The sequence below is a fragment of the Pseudorca crassidens genome, chromosome 7 (genome assembly GCF_039906515.1).
Source record: "Pseudorca crassidens isolate mPseCra1 chromosome 7, mPseCra1.hap1, whole genome shotgun sequence".
Classification (NCBI taxonomy): domain Eukaryota; kingdom Metazoa; phylum Chordata; class Mammalia; order Artiodactyla; family Delphinidae; genus Pseudorca; species Pseudorca crassidens.
Genome location: NC_090302.1, coordinates 68,412,709 through 68,429,645, shown reverse-complemented (window position 1 = coordinate 68,429,645; position 16,937 = coordinate 68,412,709). Strand labels below are relative to the sequence as shown.

Below are 16,937 nucleotides of genomic sequence, written 5' to 3'. Positions count from 1 at the left end.
CTTCCCAGATGGCCTGCATGGGATAGAAATGTCCCTGGCTAAGATCCACTGCTTTAAACTCCCCTTTAAGACTAAAATACAACCTATCTAGAACAAGCCCCTGATACTCACAGGACTCCAGCATTTGGTCCTGGAAGGTCCACCCCCGTCATTTTCTAAGGAACTGATACAGCCCAGAGAGTCTGAGATGGAGTCCCCAGGTTATCCAGGCAGAGAGAGAGCAGGACAGGGAAACCTCAGCCTGCAACCTTGCTATTCAGGATTCAAAAAATGAACTGGATCATAAAGTGAGGGCTGTCCCTACATTTTGTAGACACAACATCATAAAAACCAAGATAAATTCTTTAGAAAATGGATACAATTAGCCTACAAAAGGCCTTTTTCCCAAAACAAAAATGTCAATTTTTTTTTTAATTTTTTTTTTTTTTTTTTTTTTTTTTTTGCGGTACGCGGGCCTCTCACTGTTGTGGCCTCTCCCGTTGCGGAGCACAGGCTCCGGACGCGCAGGCTCAGCGGCCATGGCTCACGGGCCCAGCCGCTCCGCGGCATGTGGGATCTTCCCGGACCGGGACACGAACCCGCGTCCCCTGCATCAGCAGGTGGACTCTCAACCACTGTGCCACCAGGGAAGCCCCAAATTATTAATAACCATCAACAGCTGAGTGTATATCCTGACAATTCTTCAGACATTCCAGGCAAGATGAAAGACAGCCCTTTTTTTAAAAATCCCACCAATTACTTCTATTTACATATGAACTTTGATAATTTCCCTGCCGTTCCAGATATCTTTATCTTCAAAACTCTTACCTGTATTAGCCATTCATAAAAACTTCTAGCATTTAGTCTTTACTCTGTAAGAGACACTATATTATACATTTGATATGATTTTCCCGTATATTTCTAACCCCTAAAGTAGATACTCTTACTATCTCCACTTTACAGATGAGCAAAATGAGGTATCAGAGCTTAAAAAAAAAAACTGGATTGTTATTGAAATCCGTATTTGTCTGATCCAAAGTCACTTAGTCAACACATTCTCCCCTCTCTTCTCTAGAAATCTCACACTGGAATCACTCCTAATAGGTTTTTAGAAATATTCCAGCAAAGTCTAGATCACTGAAAAAAAAAGTGGGGGGCTGAGGGGAGACAAATCTTAACTATCGTGTAAGTTCAGGCAGTTAAAACACACACTCCCCAGTCTCCAGAATTCCTGGTTTTGACCCGAAATCTTTGGTGTGGCCTGCCATTCCACTGCAGAGCTGCCACCTGTCCCCGCATCATGGGTGGTGAAGCCCACACAGAGGGGTTTGGGCTTCTGGCCTTCTTGCTCTCCCCACCACTGGCAAATTGAAGGCCAACAAATAGAGCTGAAATCCTTATTTACAGTGAGCTATAACACGCACCTTTTCTTTCTTTGCTCGTTAAAATTAGCAATGTTCATTCTCTCCTTCAATTGGTGTGCATAGCTCAGAAATGCTGGGCAGAAATTTCCACGTGCCATTGGTAATAACGAAAGCTAACCTGAAGCACTGACCATGTTCTTAGTACTCTACAGAGTGCTCTGCAGGATCATCTCACAAGAACCCTGAGGTGAACACCATGAATCACCTAATTCTACAGATGAGGAAACAGAAAGTTGAAGAGTCAAGACAAGTTATACAGTTCGTAAGCAGGGAAGCTAGGAATCAAACCCAGGTGGGTCTCCAAAGCCAAGGATATAGACATATAGGGTGCTCAGTGCCTCCAAAGGACTCTCCCCAAACTGAAGGCAGAGAGTTCACATCTTCAGCAGAGAAAGGCTGCAGAGTGCTGGCGATGGAAGAGTCCCAGGTGGTCACAGACCCCCCTGCCTCAAAATGTGTTTCATTATTAAAGTCGGTAAGTTTTCATTACTACAGCATTGCCCCATTTTCTTCTCTCCTGCACCCATCAAGAGACAAGAAAAGAAAATGATTCTCTATTATGAACACATTAAAAACTGTCCAGTGGAATTTCAAACCCAGGCCTCCAGAGCACCACAAACAAACAAAACCCTTATTCCCATTTTGTCAGCTTCTCACTCAGATCCCACGGCTTGAACAATCAGATCTAAGAGCAAAATGGTTCCTCAGCTCTCAACCTAATGCACGTGTGCTCAGGGAAAGCATGGAGGTGACTGGTGGGCACCTTCTGAGACCACAGAAAAGGCCAAAAGGTAAGGGGTGTGTCTCTCGGGCAGAGGCAAAAAGTCCCCACTGGCCAAGCCACTTCGTGCCCCTGCTCGAGTAGCATCTACCTCCACCCCTGCCCTCACCCCTGCCCGACCTCCCAAGGCTTTCTGATTACCCCCCAGTCATTCTCCTGAAGCTGAACAAGGAAACAAGACGCACAACTGAAACACAGCAGGTTGGGTTAGGCTCTTTCCGGTTTCTATTCTGGAGAAGGTCTCAGCACGATGGAGAACATATTTCATCTAAGACCAGGAACACTCTCCTTTTCGCTTCTACTTGTAAACAGCTGCTCTCTCTCTCTCTCTCTCTCTCTCATTTTTTGATAAGTAACCTCTTGAGGATATGTCTATCTGCTCAATGGTTATTTAGAGATAATACTATTTAATTCAAATCCTGCTGCCCAGGATGAAGATTGTACAGCTAATCCATTTAAAGTACGTTTTCTTGGGATTCCCTGGTGGTCCAGTGGTTAGGACTCAGTGCTTTCACTGCCGGGGCCCAGGTTCAATCCCTGGTCAGGGAACTAAGATCCTGCCAAGCCATGTGGTGTGGCCAATAAATAAATAAATAAAGTATGTTTTCTCCCTACCTCATTTAATAATGCATTTTTTAGGATTAAAAATTAACATGTGCTCTTTTTAAGAAAAAAATTGTAAAACAGTACAGATTAAAGGTAAAAGTGAAAGTTCTCTCTCCACCCCAATTCCTAAGAATAGCCAACGGTAGTAGCTGCTGTCCTCATCCTCTCAGGCATGTTTATGCATATACAAAGACATATACTCAAAAAGAGGCTTCATTCATTCTAAAATTAGGGTGTTACACGCACAGGTTCTACAAGGTGCTTTTTGCAGCCAGCACGTTTCATTGACACTCCTCCACCTCTATCCATACAGAACAGCCTGCGTCTCTAATAGCTGCATTGCTCCTATTCTCCTCCCATTGCCAGGAAAACTGTAATGAACTCTTTTATTTTCCTGGTATAGCTCTTCCCTGGGCACACACAGCTTGCTTGATTGAATCCATATTTTTGGATTGTTTATCTATCTATCTATCTATATATATATTTTAACTAAACAGTGTGTACAGAGAAACATATGAGTAATGAGTTCTGGGAGAATTTCTCATCTTTATGATGCTGACTCTCTTCTGTTACTTCAGATATTAACAAGAGTGCCTCAGAAAGACCTTCTCTGACCAAACTGTAAACCAGCACCCCAAGTCACCACTACCCCCTTACCAGCTTCATTTTTCATCATAGCACTCTCACACCCTAACATAATATTATTTATGTGTTTGTTTGTTGATTCATAATCTCTCCAACTTCAGTGTAAGCTCATCAAGGGCAGAGACGTTGCTGTTATATCCTAGTGCCTAGAAAACTTCAAAGTAAATAGTTCATGGTAAATAGTAAGTCCAAAAAATATATACTTGATAAATAACCATGTAAGAATAACACAGTGGGGCTTCCCTAGTGGCGCAGTGGTTGAGAGTCCACCTGCCGATGCAGGGGTCCGGGAGGATCCCACGTGCAGCGGAGCGGCGGGGCCCGTGAGCCATGGCCGCTGAGCCTGCGCGTCTGGAGCCTGTGCTCCGCAACGGGAGAGGCCACAACAGTGAGAGGCCCGCATACAGCAAAAAAAAAAAAAAGAATAACACAATGGATATTAAAATGCATCCCTTCCTGAAATACTGGATTTCCAGCTTAAAGGTGTGTGTGTGTGTAGCTCTCATCAGAAGCAATACTGACACAATTTGAATATTATCTATAGCGCCAAGAACCAGTTCCTCAGTGCGGATTCTACTGTAAACATTTACAACTCGTGGAGTTGGGTGGGACTCAGGAAATATTATAGCAGGAAATCAAAGGGCTTTGAACTACCATTCAGTCTTTTCTCCTGCCCTGAAAATCCTTCTAGTTTTGCTAGTACCAGTAACGGGGATATTGACTTTTTGTCCTACTGTCAGGTAACTTCTTCCCCAACATATTAAAATCACCTTTTTTATCTGGCAGTTTGGTTTTGGTCTGACAGTACAATCAGTGGATATTAAATAAGTATATGATAAGCTCATCACTAGGTTAGACTCAATAGGGTGTGATTTTTCTTTTTTTTTTCTAATTTATTTTATTTTTGGCTGTGCTGGGTCTTCGTTGCTGTGTGCAGGCTTTTAGCTGTAGTGAGTGGGGACTACTCTTCGTTGCAGTGCACGGGCTTCTCATTGCGGTGGCTTCTCTTGTTGCGGAGCATGGCTCTGGGTGCGCAGGCTTCAGTAGTTGTGGCTTGCGGGCTCTAGAGCACGGGCCAGTAGTTGTGGCGCACGGGCTTAGTTGCTCCATGGCATGTGGGATCTGCCTGGACCAGGGCTCAAGCTTGTGTCCCCTGCATTGGCAGGTGGATTCTTAACCACTGCACCACCAGGGAAGCCCTTTTTGTGTATCTGTGTGATTTTTCTTGATATATACTAGGTTGGCCAAAAAGCTCGTTCGGGTTTTTCCACAATATGGAAAAACCCGAACGAACTTTTTGGCCAACCCAATACATTGTTATATTGGGTACCACACCTACTAGTAAATGCAAAAATTTAGTACAAACTTACCTGTCATTCCGAAAGATCTTTGGTAGATACCTTCTGGGGAACCACATGGCCAGAGCACACATCAGAACCCAAAGGATTGCAAGTTCATCAAGCATCTGACCCAGGAAACTAAGGGTTGCATGGAAGTAGACGGATCCAATTCCTAGAATCAATTACAACCAATAAAAAAGGTCACATAGAAGAATGGATTCACAAATTCAATACACTGCTTAGGGATAGCCCTTTCACAAACAGCAATGATCAGGTCACTCTATCTCTCTGAGAAAAGAAACTGAAGAAACTCACACCACCTAGGCATGCAGACTTCAAGTCTAGAAAGAAGATTTGAAGAAGGGCCCAAACACCAGCACATCAGATCTTTTTTTTTTTAACATCTTTATTGGAGTATAATTGCTTTACAATGGTGTGTTAGTTTCTGCTTTATAACAAAGTGAATCAGTTATACATATACATATGTTCCCATATCTCTTCCCTCTTACGTCTCCCTCCCTCGCACAGATCTTTAATAACTGCACAACACTCTGTCTTCATCCACCTGTTCATGGGAACAGGCAGTAAAAAAAGTCAACATTCTCTCACTGTTAAGAATTCCCAATCTGCCTGTGGAAGGAAATGAAAATTATACAAGTATTTCCCAGAATAATGAAGGATCAAACATTTGATCCTTCATTTGTTTTTTTTTATTTTAGTCTATTAGAAACCACAGTTTCATCAGACTTCAATTGTTTCACATGACTTTCTTCAGAAGTTCACAGAAAACTGCACTGGCACAACACCAATAGCTATTACATAAATGAATTCTCAAACGCAATTGTGATAACTACAGTCAACCTTGTTATCAAGCCCAAAAGAGTCCTCCTTTTGGCATCTAGCAAACAACATAAAAGTTTGCTAAGACGTCAGAATGACTTTGGTTTACAAAACATAATGTTCAAAGGGGTCAGGGAGTGTGCAGAATTCCATTTCCTCCCTTTCAGCCCGTGCTCGCAAACGAATCCACTTACCCACTACAACTAACAGAGTCCATATTAAGTAGATGCCACTGTTGAAGCATGTTGCATATTGACGAAACAAGCACATGCAGATGGGCGGTAAAATGAAAAACAAGACGTTGCTGATCTGGGGGGAGAAAATGTAAAACGAAAAGATGAATATTAAGTAAAAGGGCAAAAAGTAAAGCAGCTTGTTCCTAGTATGTCCTTTGCAAATGGAGATGAATGTGGCCATACATCTTTTTTTAACCAAAAAAAAAAAAAGCACAACCAGGAAAACTCACAACTTCTTTAATAACACTTTAGGGGGCTCCTTCCTGCCTCTTTCTTTTTTTTTTTTTTTTTTTTCTGGCTGTGTTGGGTCTTCGCTGCTGTGCCCGGGCTTTCTCTAGTTGCCGCAAGCGGGGGCTACTCTTCTTTGCGGTGCGCGGGCTTCTCATTGTGGTGGCTTCTCCTGTTGCAGAGCACAGGCTCTAGGCGCCCAGGCTCAGTAGTTCTGGCGCACAGGCTTAGTTGCTCCACGGCATGTGCGATCTTCCCGCACCAGGGCTCGAACCCGTGTCCAGACCAAGGAAATCAAAACTAAACAAAATGCATCGCAAACTCCAGAATCAGAGATCTTTAAAAAAAAAAATCAGAGATCTTTAAGAGTTAAAATGAGAGATCTTAAAGATCATTTGCTTTACAAGGGGATATAATTAAGGGCCCAGAAAGGCTCCCAGGCTGGCCAAAGTCAGAGACGCAGTCACCCACAGAGTTGGGGCCAGCATCCAGCCACTCCTTCCACTGCCCCAAGCTGATGTTTTTTTGCCTCCAACCCACCCAACCACATTCTGACCTCCTTGGCTTCATGCCTCAATGGGCATCTAAAAATTCTGAATTGCATCACACACTGTGCACCTATGACCTTTATGTGATTTAAACACGGCTCTCCTTTTTGTTAAACACAGAAGTAGGAGGAATAAAAGGAGGTGACAGGGGAGAAGAGGGAGAAAAATGTAATTGTTATACTATAAGTAACTTTCTCCTTTCACATACATGAACGTGTTCTCCGTGTAAGAAAAAGAATACATTACAAAACTAAAGTCTTCCTTTCTATCCTCCTCCCTGGAGATATCCCCTCTTCTCAGATTCACAATCTTCAATTTCTTTGCATTTATGTAAATACATATATATATCATATATTACAACATTATCATTCTGCAACTTCCTCTCATCATTCGACAACATGCCTTGCAAACTTTTTCATCTTAGCTCACAGAGCTTTATCACACTTGCTGTAAGTGCTGCAGACAGAAGCAGTTTATTGAGCCATTCCCCAGTGGGAGGCGCACTAATTTGCAGCCTCACCTACAATGCCAGGGAATAAATATAACACAGCTTTTTACCCCAGTACAGTCATCCCTCGGTATCTGTGGGGGATTGGCTCCAGAACCCCCTCAGATACCAAACTCACCTGGATGCTCAGGTCTCTTTATACAAAATGGCATAATATTTGCATATAACATACACACATCTGGTGCAACCAAATAAAAATAAATAAAAATAAACAAAAAAAATTTTTTAAGCTGTAAATACAATGTAAATGCTATGTAAATAGTTGCCAATGTACAGCAATTCAACTTTTGCTTTCTGGAACTTTCTGGAATTTGTTTTTTCAAATATTTTCAATCCACAATTGATTGAATCCACAGATACAGAACCATGGATACAGAGGGCCAACTGTATATGTTTATTGCCTCAAGTTCTCTCAATCTCCTTTGCTTCAGCCAGGTGCAACTATCTATGGCCAAACTCCTCCTTAAAAGGCTTTTTCAATCTATGTTACCACTAGCAATGTACACAGTAATAACCTTTAAATGTATTTACACACTAGTCACAAAAACATGAGGTCGCTTATTACACCTGCAGTAAAATTATGATACCTCAAATATTTTTAATGCCCATATTAGGGAGTTCAATTTAGAAGCACCATTTTAACAGTCCCAAATAACACTGAAATCACATTATTGCTGCCGCACAGCCCATCTACCAGTGTCTGCTGGTCTCCACCATGCTTTTTAAAGACATCAATCTATGGCGACTTCCCTGGCGGTCCAGTGGTGAAGACTTCGCCCTTCCAGTGCAGGGGGGGTGAGTGTGATCCCTGGTCAGGGAACTAAGATCCTGCAAGCCGCGTGGTACGGCCAAAATTTTTTTTTTCAATTAAAAAAAAAAAAAAGACATCAATCTATGAAAAGGAAAAGACCAAATTAGAGGGAGACGCTCCCCTAGACAAAAAGAGGAAGGAACTCCTAAAGAAATACGGAAAAGCAAACAAGTCGTTGGTAAAAGACAGATTCATTTGTTGAAAGACAGATTCAATGGCTCCATGTCTACTGAGAAATGAAACTTCCCCTCAACGTTGTGTGGCTCACTAAAGTGGAATAGTTCAGCCAGGGGGTATTTTTTAAAGCCTATTGTTGGACTATCCTTTGGAGAATTGGTTTGTTCAATGCCTGCAGAACAGATTTTTTTTTTTCATTAAAAGGAAACCACAATTTTAAAATTTATTATTTCCTTAGAAAGTTCCTCATTCTATGAATTCCTACCAGCCATTTGTACCAAAATAATCTCAGGAACACACTGCAATCTCATCCTGACGCATGTGATTGTGCACTTTCCCAGACAGAGGGTAAATACTGACAAAGCAACAGGCTGTAAGTTTTTCTCAACAGCAAGTTCATGAACAGCTAGGGGCATTACCCTGGCTGAGTAGACTACGTATCTTAATCGTATGCAGATTCCTAACTATCCATTCCATTGCTCCCTTTCTGCCTCTGGAACGACCAACTGTCCTGGTATGCCTGGCACTGAGGAGGGTTTCCAGGACACGGGACTTTCAGTTTTAAAACTGGGCAAGTCCCAGACAAACCAGGATAAGTTGGTCACCCGACTCAGAAGCCTTCCTGCAAAATCCCCTACCCCACCTCCACAGTACACCAACCCCCAGCAGAGTACTAGTAACACCTCAGTGACTTGTACATACCCCTCCTATGGTCCTCACCATCCAGATGACTGTTTGCAGGTCTGGTCTCTGTGATAGGCACACAGTTGCCCAGCAAATGGGTGGGTGGATGGATGGAGGGAGAGACTGATAGATTGACTGATGGATAACTCTGCCCTACAGATAGTGGGATGTGGGCTTTGGCATATAAAGAGAACTCTACTTATCTTGATGATTGGGGGCAGAGCTGATTAGGAGAGGTGACAGATCATGGACTGATTTTAGGCATATATTTTGCTTCAAGACTTTTTTCCAGCACCAGCTGATTTCCTTCTGTCCCTCTGAGTCCCCAAGAGAATTCCCAAAGGCCAAGCTCAGTGATTAAAAGGCATACCCCCCCTTTTCCCAAAGCTGCTAGGTCTGGAGTCTTTCTCTTTAGTGTGACTGGGCCTTAAAACTTAAAACATAGGCTTCCCTGGTGGCGCAGTGGTTGAGAGTCTGCCTGCCGAAGCAGGCAACACGCGTTCGTGCCCCGGTCCGGGAGGATCCCACATACCGCGGAGCAGCTAGGCCCGTGAGCCATGGCCGCTGAACCTGCGTGTCCGGAGCCTGTGCTCCGCAACGGGAGAGGCCCCAACAGTGAGAGGCCCGCGTACCGCTAAAGAAAAAAAAAACCAAAACAACAACAAAAGAAACCTTAAAACATAAAAAGGAACTCAATTCAATAAAACTTGTATTTACTTTTTTTTTTTTTTTTTGCGGTACGCGGGCCTCTCACCGCTGTGGCCCCTCCAGTTGTGGAGCACAGGCTCCGGACACGCAGGCTCAGCGGCCATGGCTCACGGACCCAGCCGCTCCGCGGCATGTGGGATCTTAACCGACCGGGGCACGAACCCGTGTCCCCTGCATCGGCAGGCGGACTCTCAACCACTGCGCCACCAGGGAAGCCCTAAAACTTGTATTTACAGGAAACAGTACAAAATGTGCAAAAGCAAAAGACTGTGTAAGGGCATGATGTGTTCTTGGAAGAGATATTTGGGCTTGGCTGACGCAAAGGACAATGACAAAATTTGAGGCAATGGAGATTTGCCGGGACCAAAAGCAAAATGCTCTGTACTCCCAAACATGGCCAGTGGGAACACAGATCAGAGTACTCTCTCTGGTGGACCATTAAGCAACAATTAAAAGCCTCTGAAGTAAATACTCCCCTCCACACAGCAATTTCCCATCTAGAATTAGTACTTGGAGAAGTACATCCAGATGCCTATTTGAGGATATTCATTGCATCACTGTTCAGAAACCAAAATGAAAACAATAAACAGAAACTTCCTTAAATGTCCACCAATAATGAATTGACTGGTTTAATAAATTATGGTCAATCCATTAAATGAAATACTGTATAGACATTGTGAAGAGGAAGATAATTCTATATGATCCAATATGGGATTATCTCCAAGACAAATTAAGGGAAAAAACCAAGGTGCAGAAGAGTTTCTGTAGCATGATCTCAATTGGGTTGTGGTGTGTATATACACGTTGCACACATATCTTCTATGTCTACACAAATACACGTGTTTTTTGCATGCTTATAAAATGTCTGAAAAGATACGGAAGGGTATTTTTCACTTTATAACTTGCCTACTCTGATTTTTTTTTTTTACCATGATCATGTTGTTACTTTTATAATAAACAACAATTTCAAAAAACTACTTTAAGGGACTTCCCTGGTGGTCCAGTGGTTAAGACTGCACTTCCATTGCAGGGGGCCCAGGTTCAATCCCTGGTTGGGGAACCAAAATCCCGCCTGCCACATGACACGGCCAAAAAAAAAAAAAAAAAAACTACTTTAAACGAAACTTTTTTCCCCATATCAAACACCACGATTAGCCTAGAGATCAAATGGTCCCAATGCAGGAGTTTTAAGTTAAAGAATGACTGAACAATAAACACCTGTATCATGCTAAATAAATAAATCTAAAGTAGCTACAATGGCATGTGCATCTTCAAGAGCAGTATTTTAGCAGGCTCCAAGTCAGAACGTCCAAGTTCTGACCCTAGTTCTGCCATTTTCTTGACCTTAGCAAGTTGCAAAATCTATCTAGACCCAGTTTCCCCCTTTACAAAACGGATGTAATAAATAGCACCCACTGCTGAGGGTGACTGTAGAGTACCCAGCAGAGCTTCAACACATAGCGAACAACTAGTGGCAGCCAGGAGTAACTAAAGTTGCAGTAGTGATGTGCTACTGCCAAGCTCCATTAAGAAGGTTCTAGAACCCCCTCCCAGTCTTCTCCTGATTTTACATCTTTATTCCTTCAAATTTGTTCTCTAAATGAGTAATGATTATTATTTTCTTGTAAAGTGGATAATTAGGCCTGCTGCCTCGCTATGAGGATTTAATGAGATGTTTGTTACCAAGTAATAGCTCGATGTCTTCCTTAATACAGGCGTAAGATAAGCATGGGTTTGTCCTGTGATGAGGAACAGAAGGTAACTAGGATGTGAAAAGAAGAGGAGGAAGCGTTTTTTGGTACACTCTTTGGATCGACACTCTACAAAGTCTGATGGCCAACTACTTCTCTGAGACCCTCAATCTCTCCACTTTGCTAAAGCAAATTTTGCGGTTTACAAGTATTCCAAAGAATTAGGTTTGCCAGGCAGACCAGCAGAGCTAATCAGCCAGACACTGCAACTGAAGATCAACAGCTCATTTCTAAAAAAGATTTTGGCACTCACTAAGAAACAGCTCCAATGGGACTAGATTAAAAGTTAAGACAAAATAAGGTCTTCCCCTCATCCAGCACTCTGGGGCTTTTCAAGGCAGACCCAGAGCAGCTATACACTAACATTTTTGGCCAAATAACCAGGCCTGACTCTGCTGGCCTCAGACTCCACAGATAATTACCTTGCTGGGTGTGTGAGAACCTGTCCTCAAGCTGTCATTTCTTCATTAACTCTGGTGAAATCCTTAGTAGTACTCTCCACTTACAAGTGGAGAAACTGAGTTACTGCCGTTGAAAGCACCCAGCCCTGCTCCAGTTCATCCTCTGAAGGCACCTGTCCACACCTGATAGCATGCTCTGAAACAGGTTGTACAATAGGTGAAGGGTGGCCACCTCCACTGACTGCACCTGTCACAGCGTCTAGGGGCAGCAGAGGGCCAGGTTTCCTTGAGGAATTAATCCGGTCATAAAAAAAAGGAGGAACGTTTGCTGGGAGGGCAGCAGTGGATTTCAGCAAAGAGGGGAGGGGGAGTGCAGGCTCTGGATTGTGGCCCCAGCCATGCCAGAAATGTACGCAGAGCAGCTCCCCTCTGGAGAGCTCAGTTTTCTCATCAATGAATAAGAGAGGGACTAGCTCATGGGAGATCCTTCCAGGCAAGAAGTATTTGACTCACGCCAAGGACATTCTCTCCAGCAAATCTAAGGGGGAAATCCCAAAGAACAATCTCAAATTCACAGCGACTTTTAAACCGGGAGTTCCTGTCTTCCATGTTAGGGCAGTGAAATGAAAAGCCACAGAAATGACCATGCAAAGTCTCACATTTTGGTACCAGAAACCTGAGGCATGGGCATAGCAAAAAGAAGAGGCATTTCCTTCCCAACTGCAGGCCTTCTCTCCCACAAAGACTAAAAGCACACAGGATTCTGCAGTGGGGAAGTTTCGTCTTGCCCACATCTAGAGACCTAGGCAAGTCCATAAAACACGCACACGATCCCTCCCACATTTCCCTTTCACTTCCCAGGCTTAGTAACTGAAGAGGCCTGGGGGAGCTGAACTTGGGGCTGGTGTGAAACTCTGTACTAAAGGCAAGGAAATAAGAACTCGAAGCAATTAACTTAATTCTGGCCCAAAGGAACTCGACCTATTATTGGTGTACGCTTGGGGCGGGGCCAACCTTCGGAGTGGGCCCCGCCCCAGAGACCTGCCGGGAGGTCTCCCCGTTTCCCCGGACTCCTAGAGCAGGTGCTCAGGGCAAAAACGCACAATGCAACCCAAGTGCGTCACGCCACAGAGATCCTAAGGGACGAAGGGAGTAGTCCTGGAGGGTCCACCGCCCCCAATGACCCAAACTGGAAGTATGGGCTGACACGGAGCACTGACTCCGGGACAGGTGAGGACCAAACAAGACAATAGAGCCATCAGAAAGAAATGACTTAGAAGAGGATGAGCCCAGATGTCGGCGATAGGGACAGGAGAGGAGGACAGATGGAGAACTGGAAGGCGCGCAGGGGAGGGGGCGTGGGTCGACTCTGGCCCTGGAGCGAAAATGCCCCAGATGCACGCACAGACCCAGGTCCAGGCTCCAGGCGCCGCGGCGCTTAGGGACAGCCCCCTCCCGCGAGCCCGGCTACCATCCCCACTCCCGCACTCCGCACCGTGTTGTAGAACTCGGCGATGGCAGGCACGATGGTGTAGTTGTCTTCGCACCAGTCCACCTCCGAGCTGCCAGCCCGCAGCTGGTCCCACCAGTGCGGGGAGCTCATGGCCGCTCTGGGGCATTGGAGAAGCTGCTCCCGCAGCCGAGAAGAGGCCAGAGCTGCTGCTGGAAACCAACTGCGGTGGTGGCCCCAGCGGCGTCGGCTTTATGCACCACGGGGCAGCCGCCGGATGTGGCGCCTCCTGGGCCGGCCTCTCGCGGCTCCGCTCTGCAGCGTAGGACGTGACTGGCTCGCAAACCCCGCCCTCGGCTCCGCCCCCTGGGGGAGCCCGCGGGACCTTGAGCTCCGGCCTCGCCCACCCCGGAGGCGGGATGCGCGGGGGAGGTGAGAGTGGGGTTGGGGAGGGGACCTGTCTCCTCCTCCCCCACCCCTGGACGCGTCTGTTGCCAGCAGGTGGCAAAGGCCTCGACGGGCCTGCCCACGCCCACCTTGCGGCTCAGACTTGCAGGCGCCCCCTACCCCAGTTGCGCAAAGAGCGCCAGAGCCCGCCCTGGCCAAAATTTGAAAACCCAGAAATTAAGAAACCCAGGAGGACCCGGCCCCTACGAAATCGTGGCAGTCTTTGCTCGGACTTGCCTGAATGTCGGAGAACATGTCCGAGTGCACGTGGCACGCCTGCACTCACGGCCGAGAAAAGCCCTCAGTCCCTCCGGCTTGCTTGGTGCGTTGGGCTAAGGCAGGAAGACCTTGGAGTCAGTCTGCAGTGGAGCCGAGGACTCTCCCATACAGCCTCTGCCACCCACACCTGGGTAGAGCGCTTCTGCAGTTTTGAATAACTTCCTGCCCTCGGTCCCGTGGACTCCAGTGTTAGAAGGTAGTCTTCGTTTACACATAGGGTCAAACTTCAGCTATCCCAGTCCCCAAAAGATGCAGTGTGGCTGGTATGACACCTCCAGAACATCCCAGGTACAAGAGATGACGACAGGTATGTTGCACTTACTATGTGCCAGGCGCTGTTTGAAGAGCTTCCGAGTGTGTCACTCATTTAGTGCTCCCAGAGGGGATCCTGCGAAGTGGGTTCTATCAGCAATGCCATTCCAGCTAGTAAGTGTCAGCACTAGAAATCAAATTCAGGATGATCTCAGATCTGCTCATCACTGCTTTGCTTTTGCTGCTGTAACTATTCTGTAGTTTCTAAACCAAAGCTAATCTGGTTCCAGCGATTCCTGAAAAAAGAGAAAACTGTCATTTTGGTTTTGGTCATAGCTCTGGTCCTTCTTCCTTGGGCAGTTCTAGGATTCCAGGTCAAGATGGCAGTGGCAGAATAGGCCCTGGTCAGATGACTGTCAGTAGGATCTCTTTGCTCCAGCCGTCATGGTACTGGAAGGCCAGAACCTCCCCAGAGGCTGACCTCTCTCTGGCTTGACAGTCCCCTTGGACCCTGGCTGGTGTTCCAATGCCTTATGCCCCCAGTGTCCTTCTTCCACAGGTACCTGCACAGACACTCACTTGTCTTTCCAGCTCTCCATCACTGGCAGAAACTGCAAGGCCCACTCCTCTCCTAGTCTCCAGGAAATCCAGCTTTCTCCACCCACAGCCAGACCACACTCCTCCTTTGAACTTTGTCCCAACTCCTATCGTGTCCTCTTCCTAAACAGCCAGTTCCACTGTGTCCTGAAATTCAGGACCCAGTCACCTTCTCTTAAGGTCAGAATTACCCAGATCTGCAGGATGCTGGCCGCTGAAGTGGGAGGAAGAAAACATTTCCCACAGACACAAAAGAAAAGTACATCAGTTAATTTCTCAGTGTCTCACAGTGCTACACCAACTGCCCAACAATAGTTCTCCATGTTAAGGTTTTACTCCTTCTAATATTTTAGGTGGAAATGTGTTCATATTCATTAATTCTAATGGTGTAAAACACACCATCATTTCATATGCCAGTGGCTCTCAGAGTGTGAGATCCCTTTCAGGTCAAAGCTCATTTCCTATTAACACTATGACATTATCTACCAGGGAAGCCCCAATGCTGGCACAATCTTGATCTTACCTGAAGGCATCGACAGAAGGTTTTCAGACAACAGGCAGCATGTTTCTTTTCCAGATGGTCTTTATACAACTTGCTGACGGAAACATGGAGATTACAGTTGCCAAGTCTTCCCACCAGGAATAACCACTGAGTTTGTGTGTGTTCAGGCAGTGACAAAACATCTCAGTTGTCACCTGATCAACCATGACTATAAAATGCCATTCATTGTAAGATGAACCTGAAATTCAGAAATGTTACAATGCAGAACAGTGTGAGTTTTAACATCAATGAAATTTGGAATTTGCTGGATATTATTCATTCTTCTCTCCAAGTCCTGCTAAGAGAATGCTAGGGAGTTTTCCTCCTACACGGGAACTCTTATTGTCGGTGACAGTTCTGTTTCAGAATCAAAGCTGACCCCTTGGATTCTGTCTAATTAAAACTGAACAGAGAGACGGTGCTTAAGCCAAAAGCCATTGGTGAGCAGCATGAAGGATGCAAGTTACATTACTCCAAATATGCCTGTGTTGATTTTCTTGGAAGCGTTTTAACAGTTTTCTGATGTTTTCATCCACTCTCTACATTGCTAACATTTTCTCAATGAATATAACCTTAGTCAATTACCTAATGATAGGTCATGATGTTAATTTTTTATATAAATTTATTTATTTAATTTATTTATTTTTGGCTGCGTCGGGTCTTCATTGCTGCGCGTGGGCTTTCTCTAGTTGTAGCAAGCAGGGGCTACTCTTCGTTGTGGTGCGCAGGCTTCTCATTGCGGTGGCTTCTCTTGTGGAGCACGGGCTCTAGGCACGCGGGCTTCAGTAGTTGTGGCACACAGGCTCAGTAGTTGTGGCTCGCGGGCTCTAGAGCGCAGGCTCAGTAGTTGTGATGCACGGGCTTAGTTGCTCTGCGGCATGTGGAATCCTCCCAGACCAGGGCTCGAACCCATGTCTCCTACACTGGCAGGCGGATTCTTAACCCCTGAGTCACCAGGGGAGCCCCATGATGTTAATTTTGAAATGGACTTATATTAAGAGTATGTTGCCTTAGCAACTACCATTAATGGTTTAATACAAAATCTGATATCTGGAGTAAAAAGAGCTTGGGGAGAGTTGGGGTAAGGATGGGGGGGTGACAGCAGAGAACAAGGTGCTGCTGAGTTCTGACGATGACTTTGCTTCTGGTGCTTTTGGTCTAAAGATGGGTCAGTGATAGAGATCTAGGAGAGAGCAGTTTTGGAGAACTGCCCTTGCAGGGAAGTCAGGATGCCAGCATCTTCTATTTTTACAGAAGTTATAACTTTTTTTTTTTGGTCTAAGTAAATATCTGATAATAAATATCCAGTTCAACTGGTCCCACAAGTAGAAACCAAAAAAAAAAAAAGAAAAGCAAAAGAAAAGCAAACGCTTGTGTAAATGAAGCAAGAAGTGCATGATCAAAGATGAAATTTTCTGTTTGGCCAGAGTTTTTCATCACTGGTCATGCTTGAGGCTTATTGTTTAGGCCAGTAACTCTCAAGGTATGGTCCCCAGACTGGCAGCATCAACACCACTTAGGAACTTGTTAGAAATGCAAAATTCTAGGTCCATACCCCAGACCGATTGAATCAGAAACTCTGAGGTTGGAATCCAACAAGCTCTGGCTTAACAAGCCCTCCAGGTGATTCTGACCCACTCTCATGTATGAGAATCACCATTTTAGCCAATGTGTGGTGGAGCAAAAATTCACTCTGGGCCATAC

The 16,937-nt window shown here is 45.2% G+C and overlaps 1 protein-coding gene across 4 annotated transcripts in view; it reads right to left on the bottom strand.

The window, feature by feature from the left end:
* ACER2 (alkaline ceramidase 2) overlaps positions 1 to 16,937 on the bottom strand; it is a 51,571-nt gene that overhangs the window by 19,609 nt on the left and 15,025 nt on the right. Inside the window, exons 1-3 of one of the 4 annotated variants that reach the window (XM_067744489.1) lie at positions 13,163 to 13,423; positions 5,810 to 5,924; positions 4,806 to 4,947 (exon numbers count right to left, since the gene is read on the bottom strand). In XM_067744489.1, the coding sequence (XP_067600590.1) occupies positions 4,806 to 4,947; positions 5,810 to 5,924; positions 13,163 to 13,270 (365 nt within the window). In that variant the 5' untranslated portion in view covers positions 13,271 to 13,423. Of the gene's footprint in view, positions 1 to 4,805; positions 4,948 to 5,809; positions 5,925 to 13,162; positions 13,424 to 16,937 lie in introns of those variants that run through there. The other 3 variants (XM_067744490.1, XM_067744488.1, XM_067744491.1) reach the window with 3 other exon arrangements.